Source organism: Oncorhynchus mykiss, chromosome 4, assembly GCF_057628025.1.
Source record: "Oncorhynchus mykiss isolate SJ-2025 chromosome 4, ASM5762802v1, whole genome shotgun sequence".
NCBI classification, from domain to species: Eukaryota; Metazoa; Chordata; class Actinopteri; order Salmoniformes; family Salmonidae; genus Oncorhynchus; species Oncorhynchus mykiss.
This window is the reverse complement of record NC_143025.1, coordinates 9,961,311-9,973,539: the sequence shown is the minus strand read 5'-3', so window position 1 is coordinate 9,973,539 and position 12,229 is coordinate 9,961,311. Positions and strand designations below refer to the sequence as shown.

The following is a 12,229-nucleotide window of genomic DNA, read 5'->3' as shown; positions in this document are numbered from 1 at the left end:
GTAATTCATTGATTTCAGTTCAAGAAAAGTGTTATTTAAAAAATAAAAAAGGATATTTAAAATGTACTTCCTAAATTGACAGAGTTCGATTGGAGTTGAGCTCAACGCTAAGCTCTTGACATTTGTCACATGTCTGTAAGGAGTGTGTACTGTACCTGTATGATGAGGACTGATCTTCATTAAGGGTGGATACCTGTATAATGATGATCTTCATTAAGGGTGGATACCTGTATAATGAGGACTGTTCTTCATTAAGGGTGGATACCTGTATAATGAGGACTGATCTTCATTAAGGGTGGATACCTGTATAATGATGATCTTCATTAAGGGTGGATACCTGTATAATGATGACTGATCTTCATTAAGGGTGGATACCTGTATAATGAGGACTGATCTTCATTAAGGGTGGATACCTGTATAATGATGACTGATCTTCATTAAGGGTGGATACCTGTATAATATTGACTGATCTTCATTAAGGGTGGATACCTTCCCCCTGTGTGCGTGTCTCTTCCAGGTACGGCCATTTCTCAGGCATCAACAGGAAGGTGCAGCTCACCTACCTGCCCAACGGACAGCCCAAAGCCTCCAGTGAGGAAGAAGGTAGGGAGGAGGAGTCGCAGGCATACACCATCTCTGCTCATGTTCATGATTAACTTCTTTCACACACAGTTGAAGTCTGAAATTTACATACACCTTGGCCAAATACACTTAAACTGTTTTTCACAATTCCTGGCATTTAATCCTAGTACAAATTCCCTGTCTTAGGATCACCACTTTATTTTAAGAATGTGAAATGTCAGAATAATACTAGAGAGAATGATTTATTTCAGCTTTTATTTATATTTATCACATTCCCAGTGGGTCAGAAGTTTACACTCAATTCATATTTTGTAGCATTGCCTTTAAATTGTTTAACTTGTGTCAAATGTTTTGGGTTGCCTTCCACAAGCTTCCCACAATAAGTTGGGTGAATGTTGGCCCATTCCTCCTGACAGACCTGGTGTAACTAAGTCAGGTTTGTAGGCCTTCTTGCTCGCACACGCTTCTTCAGTTTTACCTACACATTTTTTATGGGATTGAGGTCAGGGCTTTGTGATGGCCACTCCAATACCTTGACATTGTTGTCCTTAAGCCATTTTGCCACAACTTTGGAAGTATGCTATGGTTCATTGTCCATTTGGAAGACCCATTTGCAACCAAGCTTTAACTTCCTGACTGATGTCTTGAGATGTTGCTTCAATATATCCACATAATTCCCCCCCCCCCCCTCATGATACCATCTATTTTGTGAAGTGCACCAGTCCCTCCTGCAGCACAGCACCCCCACAACATGATGCTGCCACCCCCGTGCTTCATGTTCTATTTTTGTTTTATCAAACCAGAGGACATTTCTCCAAAAAAGTACGATATTTGTCCCTATGTGCAGTTGCAAACCGTAGTCTGGCTTTTTTTATGGCAGTGGCTTCTTCCTTGCTGAGCGGCCTTTCAGGTTATGTCGATATAGGACTCGTTTTACTGTGGATATAGATACTTTTGTAGCTGTTTCCTCTAGTATCTTCACAAGGTCCTTTGCTGTTGTTCAGCGATTGATTTGCTCTTTCCGCACCAAAGTACGTTCATCTCTAGGAGACAGAACGTGTCTCCTTCCTGGGCGGTATGACGGCTGCGTGGTCCCGTGGTGTTGGTACAGATGAACGTGGTACCTTCAGGTGTTTTTTTTCTGAGGTCTTGGCTGATTTCTTTTGATTTTCCCATGATGTCAAGCAAAGAGGCACTGAGTTTGAAGGTACACCTTGAAATACATCCACAGGTACACCTCTAATTGACTCAAATTATGTAAATTAGCCTATCAGAAGCTTCTAAATCCATGACATCATTTTCTGGAATATTCCAATCTGTATAAAGGCACAGTCAACTTAGTGTATGTAAAATTCTGACTCACTGAAATTGTGATACAGTGAAATAACATGTCTAAACAATTGTTGGAAAAATGACTTGTGTCATGCACAAAGTAGATGTCCTAACCAACTTGCCAAAACTATAGTTTGTTAACAAGAAATTTGTGGAATGGTTGAAAAACGAGTTTTAATGACACCAACCTAAGTGTATGTAAACTTCCGACTTCAACTGTACGTTTAACATGCACATTCTTGGCCTGAAGGAACGAATGCAGTTGTTTTTGTGTGTGTTCAGAGTGTCCAACGGAGGGTCCGTCTCTGCTGCTGGTGTTGAAGTGGGGTGGGGAGCTGACCCCGGCAGGCAGGGTACAGGCTGAGGAGCTGGGCAGGGCCTTCCGCTGCATGTACCCTGGAGGACAAGGTACAGCACTCTACTACTGGACACTCCTACTACCTCTGGTTCCACTCCTCACCTCTACACTATATACCACCTCTACACTATATACCACCTCTACACTATATACTACCTCTACACTATATACTACCTCTACACTATATACTACCTCTACACTATATACCACCTCTACACTATATACCACCTCTACACTATATACCACCTCTACACTATATACCACCTCTACACTATATACCACCTCTACACTATATACCACCTCTACACTATATACCACCCCTACACTATATACCACCCCTACACTATATACCACCTCTACACTATATACCACCTCTACACTATATACCACCTCTACACTATATACCACCTCTACACTATATACCACCTCTACACTATATACTACCTCTACACTATATACCACCTCTACACTATATACTACCTCTACACTATATACTATATACTACCTCTACACTATATACCACCTCTACACTATATACCACCTCTACACTATATACCACCTCTACACTATATACTATCTCTGGTTAAACTCCTCACCTCTACACTATATACTACCTCTACACTATATACTATATACCACCTCTACACTATATACCACCTCTACACTATATACCACCCCTACACTATATACCACCTCTACACTATATACTACCTCTACACTATATACTACCTCTACACTATATACCTCTACACTATATACTATATACCACCTCTACACTATATACCACCTCTACACTATATACCACCTCTACACTATATACCACCTCTACACTATATACCACCCCTACACTATATACCACCTCTACACTATATACCACCTCTACACTATATACCACCTCTACACTATATACCACCTCTACACTATATACCTCTACACTATATACCACCTCTACACTATATACTACCTCTACACTATATACCACCTCTGCACTATATACCACCTCTACACTATATACCACCTCTACACTATATACCACCTCTACACTATATACCACCTCTACACTATATACTACCTCTACACTATATACCACCTCTACACTATATACCACCTCTACACTATATACCACCTCTACACTATATACCACCTCTACACTATATACCACCCCTACACTATATACCACCCCTACACTATATACCACCTCTACACTATATACCACCTCTACACTATATACCACCTCTACACTATATACCACCTCTACACTATATACTACCTCTACACTATATACCACCTCTACACTATATACTACCTCTACACTATATACTATATACTACCTCTACACTATATACCACCTCTGCACTATATACTACCTCTACACTATATACCACCTCTACACTATATACCACCTCTACACTATATACCACCTCTACACTATATACCACCTCTACACTATATACTACCTCTACACTATATACCACCTCTACACTATATACCACCTCTACACTATATACTACCTCTGCACTATATACCACCTCTGCACTATATACCACCTCTACACTATATACCACCTCTACACTATATACCACCTCTACACTATATACTACCTCTGCACTATATACCACCTCTACACTATATACCACCTCTACACTATATACCACCTCTACACTATATACTACCTCTACACTATATACCACCTCTACACTATATACCACCTCTACACTATATACCACCTCTACACTATATACCACCTCTACACTATATACCACCTCTACACTATATACCACCTCTACACTATATACTACCTCTACACTATATACTATATACCACCTCTACACTATATACCACCTCTACACTATATACCTCTACACTATATACCACCTCTACACTATATACCACCTCTACACTATATACCACCTCTACACTATATACCACCTCTACACTATATACCACCTCTACACTATATACCTCTACACTATATACCACCTCTACACTATATACCACCTCTGCACTATATACCACCTCTACACTATATACCACCTCTACACTATATACCACCTCTACACTATATACCACCTCTGCACTATATACCACCTCTACACTATATACCACCTCTACACTATATACTACCTCTACACTATATACCACCTCTACACTATATATTACCTCTACACTATATACCACCTCTACACTATATACCACCTCTACACTATATACCACCTCTACACTATATACTACCTCTACAGTATATACCACCTCTACACTATATACCACCTCTACACTATATACTATCTCTGGTTAAACTCCTCACCTCTACACTATATACTATATACCACCTCTACACTATATACCACCTCTACACTATATACCACCCCTACACTATATACCACCTCTAAACTATATACTACCTCTACACTATATACTACCTCTACACTATATACTACCTCTACACTATATACCACCTCTACACTATATACCACCTCTACACTATATACCACCCCTACACTATATACCACCTCTAAACTATATACTACCTCTACACTATATACTACCTCTACACTATATACCACCTCTACACTATATACTACCTCTACACTATATACCACCTCTACACTATATACCACCTCTACACTATATACCACCCCTACACTATATACCACCTCTAAACTATATACTACCTCTACACTATATACTACCTCTACACTATATACCACCTCTACACTATATACTACCTCTACACTATATACTACCTCTACACTATATACTACCTCTACACTATATACTACCTCTACACTATATACCACCTCTACACTATATACCACCCCTACACTATATACCACCTCTACACTATATACCACCTCTACACTATATACTACCTCTACACTATATACTACCTCTACACTATATACCACCTCTACACTATATACCACCTCTACACTATATACCACCTCTACACTATATACTACCTCTACACTATATACTACCTCTACACTATATACCACCTCTACACTATATACTACCTCTACACTATATAATATATACTACCTCTACACTATATACCTGTACACTATATACCACCTCTACACTATATACCACCTCTACACTATATACCACCTCTGCACTATATACCACCTCTGCACTATATACTACCTCTACACTATATACCACCTCTACACTATATACCACCTCTACACTATATACTACCTCTACACTATATACCACCTCTACACTATATACTACCTCTATACTATATACTACCTCTACACTATATACCACCTCTACACTATATACCACCTCTACACTATATACCACCTCTACACTATATACCACCTCTACACTATATACTACCTCTACACTATATACCACCTCTACACTATATACCACCTCTACACTATATACCACCTCTACACTATATACCACCTCTACACTATATACCACCTCTACACTATATACCACCTCTACACTATATACTACCTCTACACTATATACTATATACCACCTCTACACTATATACCACCTCTACACTATATACCACCTCTACACTATATACCACCTCTACACTATATACCTCTACACTATATACCACCTCTACACTATATACCACCTCTACACTATATACCACCTCTACACTATATACCTCTACACTATATACCACCTCTACACTATATACCACCTCTGCACTATATACCACCTCTACACTATATACCACCTCTACACTATATACCACCTCTACACTATATACCACCTCTGCACTATATACCACCTCTACACTATATACCACCTCTACACTATATACTACCTCTACACTATATACCACCTCTGCACTATATATTACCTCTACACTATATACCACCTCTACACTATATACCACCTCTACACTATATACCACCTCTACACTATATACTACCTCTACACTATATACCACCTCTACACTATATACCACCTCTACACTATATACTATCTCTGGTTAAACTCCTCACCTCTACACTATATACTATATACCACCTCTACACTATATACCACCTCTACACTATATACCACCCCTACACTATATACCACCTCTAAACTATATACTACCTCTACACTATATACTACCTCTACACTATATACTACCTCTACACTATATACCACCTCTACACTATATACCACCTCTACACTATATACCACCCCTACACTATATACCACCTCTAAACTATATACTACCTCTACACTATATACTACCTCTACACTATATACCACCTCTACACTATATACTACCTCTACACTATATACCACCTCTACACTATATACCACCTCTACACTATATACCACCCCTACACTATATACCACCTCTAAACTATATACTACCTCTACACTATATACTACCTCTACACTATATACCACCTCTACACTATATACTACCTCTACACTATATACTACCTCTACACTATATACTACCTCTACACTATATACTACCTCTACACTATATACCACCTCTACACTATATACCACCCCTACACTATATACCACCTCTACACTATATACCACCTCTACACTATATACTACCTCTACACTATATACTACCTCTACACTATATACCACCTCTACACTATATACCACCTCTACACTATATACCACCTCTACACTATATACTACCTCTACACTATATACTACCTCTACACTATATACCACCTCTACACTATATACTACCTCTACACTATATAATATATACTACCTCTACACTATATACCTGTACACTATATACCACCTCTACACTATATACCACCTCTACACTATATACCACCTCTGCACTATATACCACCTCTGCACTATATACTACCTCTACACTATATACCACCTCTACACTATATACCACCTCTACACTATATACTACCTCTACACTATATACCACCTCTACACTATATACTACCTCTACACTATATATTATATACTACCTCTACACTATATACCACCTCTGCACTATATACTACCTCTACACTATATACCACCTCTACACTATATACCACCTCTACACTATATACCACCTCTACACTATATACCACCTCTACACTATATACCACCTCTACACTATATACCACCTCTACACTATATACTACCTCTACACTATATACCACCTCTACACTATATACCACCTCTACACTATATACTACCTCTGCACTATATACCACCTCTGCACTATATACCACCTCTACACTATATACCACCTCTACACTATATACCACCTCTACACTATATACCACCTCTACACTATATACTACCTCTGCACTATATACCACCTCTACACTATATACCACCTCTACACTATATACCACCTCTACACTATATACCACCTCTACACTATATACTACCTCTACACTATATACCACCTCTACACTATATACCACCTCTACACTATATACCACCTCTACACTATATACCACCTCTACACTATATACCACCTCTACACTATATACCACCTCTACACTATATACCACCTCTACACTATATACCACCTCTACACTATATACTACCTCTACACTATATACCACCTCTACACTATATACCACCTCTACACTATATACCACCTCTACACTATATACCACCTCTACACTATATACCACCTCTACACTATATACCACCTCTACACTATATACCACCTCTACACTATATACTACCTCTACACTATATACTATATACCACCTCTACACTATATACCACCTCTACACTATATACCACCTCTACACTATATACCACCTCTACACTATATACCTCTACACTATATACCACCTCTACACTATATACCACCTCTACACTATATACCACCTCTACACTATATACCTCTACACTATATACCACCTCTACACTATATACCACCTCTGCACTATATACCACCTCTACACTATATACCACCTCTGCACTATATACCACCTCTACACTATATACCACCTCTACACTATATACCACCTCTACACTATATACCACCTCTGCACTATATACCACCTCTACACTATATACCACCTCTACACTATATACTACCTCTACACTATATACCACCTCTACACTATATACCACCTCTACACTATATATTACCTCTACACTATATACCACCTCTACACTATATACCACCTCTACACTATATACCACCTCTACACTATATACTACCTCTACACTATATACCACCTCTACACTATATACCACCTCTACACTATATACTATCTCTGGTTAAACTCCTCACCTCTACACTAGATACTATATACCACCTCTACACTATATACCACCTCTACACTATATACCACCCCTACACTATATACCACCTCTAAACTATATACTACCTCTACACTATATACTACCTCTACACTATATACTACCTCTACACTATATACCACCTCTACACTATATACCACCTCTACACTATATACCACCCCTACACTATATACCACCTCTAAACTATATACTACCTCTACACTATATACTACCTCTACACTATATACTACCTCTACACTATATACCACCTCTACACTATATACTATATACCACCTCTACACTATATACCACCTCTACACTATATACCACCCCTACACTATATACCACCTCTAAACTATATACTACCTCTACACTATATACTACCTCTACACTATATACTACCTCTACACTATATACCACCTCTACACTATATACTACCTCTACACTATATACTACCTCTACACTATATACTACCTCTACACTATTTACCACCTCTACACTATATACTACCTCTACACTATATACTACCTCTACACTATATACCACCTCTACACTATATACCACCCCTACACTATATACCACCTCTACACTATATACCACCTCTACACTATATACTACCTCTACACTATATACAACCTCTACACTATATACCACCTCTACACTATATACCACCTCTACACTATATACCACCTCTACACTATATACTACCTCTACACTATATACTACCTCTACACTATATACCACCTCTACACTATATACTACCTCTACACTATATAATATATACTACCTCTACACTATATACCTGTACACTATATACCACCTCTACACTATATACCACCTCTACACTATATACCACCTCTGCACTATATACCACCTCTGCACTATATACTACCTCTACACTATATACCACCTCTACACTATATACCACCTCTACACTATATACCACCTCTACACTATATACCACCTCTACACTATATACCACCTCTACACTATATACCACCTCTACACTATATACCACCTCTACACTATATACCACCTCTACACTATATACCACCTCTACACTATATACCACCTCTACACTATATACCACCTCTACACTATATACTACCTCTGCACTATATACCACCTCTACACTATATACCACCCCTACACTATATACCACCCCTACACTATATACCACCTCTACACTATATACCACCTCTACACTATATACCACCTCTACACTATATACTACCTCTGCACTATATACCACCTCTACACTATATACCACCTCTACACTATATACCACCCCTACACTATATACCACCTCTACACTATATACTACCTCTACACTATATACCACCTCTACACTATATACCACCTCTACACTATATACCACCTCTACACTATATACCACCTCTACACTATATACCACCTCTACACTATATACCACCTCTACACTATATACCACCTCTACACTATATACCACCTCTACACTATATACTATATACCCACCTCTACACTATATACCACCTCTACACTATATACCACCTCTACACTATATACCACCTCTACACTATATACTACCTCTACACTATATACTATATACCACCTCTACACTATATACCACCTCTACACTATATACTACCTCTACACTATATACTACCTCTACACTATATACTATATACCACCTCTACACTATATACCACCTCTACACTATATACTACCTCTACACTATATACTATATACTACCTCTACACTATATACCACCTCTACACTATATACCACCTCTACACTATATACCACCCCTACACTATATACCACCTCTAAACTATATACTACCTCTACACTATATACTACCTCTACACTATATACTACCTCTACACTATATACTACCTCTACACTATATACTACCTCTACACTATATACTATATACCACCTCTACACTATATACCACCTCTACACTATATACTACCTCTACACTATATACTATATACTACCTCTACACTATATACCACCTCTACACTATATACCACCTCTACACTATATACCACCCCTACACTATATACCACCTCTAAACTATATACTACCTCTACACTATATACTACCTCTACACTATATACTACCTCTACACTATATACCACCTCTACACTATATACTACCTCTACACTATATACTACCTCTACACTATATACTACCTCTACACTATATACCACCTCTACACTATATACTACCTCTACACTATATACTACCTCTACACTATATACCACCTCTACACTATATACCACCCCTACACTATATACCACCTCTACACTATATACCACCTCTACACTATATACTACCTCTACACTATATACTACCTCTACACTATATACCACCTCTACACTATATACCACCTCTACACTATATACCACCTCTACACTATATACTACCTCTACACTATATACTACCTCTACACTATATACCACCTCTACACTATATACTACCTCTACACTATATAATATATACTACCTCTACACTATATACCTGTACACTATATACCACCTCTACACTATATACCACCTCTACACTATATACCACCTCTGCACTATATACCACCTCTGCACTATATACTACCTCTACACTATATACCACCTCTACACTATATACCACCTCTACACTATATACCACCTCTACACTATATACCACCTCTACACTATATACCACCTCTACACTATATACCACCTCTACACTATATACCACCTCTACACTATATACCACCTCTACACTATATACCACCTCTACACTATATACCACCTCTACACTATATACTACCTCTGCACTATATACCACCTCTACACTATATACCACCCCTACACTATATACCACCCCTACACTATATACCACCTCTACACTATATACCACCTCTACACTATATACCACCTCTACACTATATACTACCTCTGCACTATATACCACCTCTACACTATATACCACCTCTACACTATATACCACCCCTACACTATATACCACCTCTACACTATATACTACCTCTACACTATATACCACCTCTACACTATATACCACCTCTACACTATATACCACCTCTACACTATATACCACCTCTACACTATATACCACCTCTACACTATATACCACCTCTACACTATATACCACCTCTACACTATATACCACCTCTACACTATATACTATATACCCACCTCTACACTATATACCACCTCTACACTATATACCACCTCTACACTATATACCACCTCTACACTATATACTACCTCTACACTATATACTATATACCACCTCTACACTATATACCACCTCTACACTATATACTACCTCTACACTATATACTACCTCTACACTATATACTATATACCACCTCTACACTATATACCACCTCTACACTATATACTACCTCTACACTATATACTATATACTACCTCTACACTATATACCACCTCTACACTATATACCACCTCTACACTATATACCACCTCTACACTATATACCACCTCTGCACTATATACCACCTCTGCACTATATACCACCTCTACACTATATACCACCTCTACACTATATACCACCTCTACACTATATACCACCTCTACACTATATACCACCTCTACACTATATACTACCTCTACACTATATACTATATACTACCTCTACACTATATACCACCTCTACACTATATACCACCTCTACACTATATACCACCTCTACACTATATACTACCTCTACACTATATACTATATACCACCTCTA

General features: G+C 38.1%; 1 protein-coding gene and 1 long non-coding RNA gene across 13 annotated transcripts in view; one reads left to right on the top strand and one right to left on the bottom strand.

The window, feature by feature from the left end:
* The window catches only part of LOC110522722 (inositol hexakisphosphate and diphosphoinositol-pentakisphosphate kinase 1), an 88,630-nt gene that overhangs the window by 29,398 nt on the left and 47,003 nt on the right, over positions 1–12,229 (top strand). For all 10 annotated transcript variants that reach the window (XM_090231084.1, XM_090231081.1, XM_090231077.1 and 7 more), the window contains 2 exons: positions 518–603; positions 2,197–2,322. In XM_090231084.1, coding sequence (XP_090087210.1) covers positions 518–603; positions 2,197–2,322 — 212 coding nt within the window. The remainder of the gene's footprint in view (positions 1–517; positions 604–2,196; positions 2,323–12,229) is intronic.
* LOC149983693 (uncharacterized) lies at positions 2,350–8,486 on the bottom strand. 3 transcript variants are annotated; one of them, XR_016495079.1, is made up of 4 exons: positions 8,444–8,486; positions 6,210–6,246; positions 4,541–4,577; positions 2,795–2,868 (listed from the first exon to the last, which is right to left on the bottom strand). It is a non-coding gene; the product is annotated as an uncharacterized LOC149983693 (long non-coding RNA). The 3 variants fall into 3 exon arrangements; XR_016495077.1 differs by lacking the exons at positions 6,210–6,246; positions 8,444–8,486 and adding an exon at positions 2,350–2,374 and having other exon boundaries at positions 2,832–2,868; positions 4,541–4,595; XR_016495078.1 differs by lacking the exon at positions 8,444–8,486 and having other exon boundaries at positions 6,210–6,265.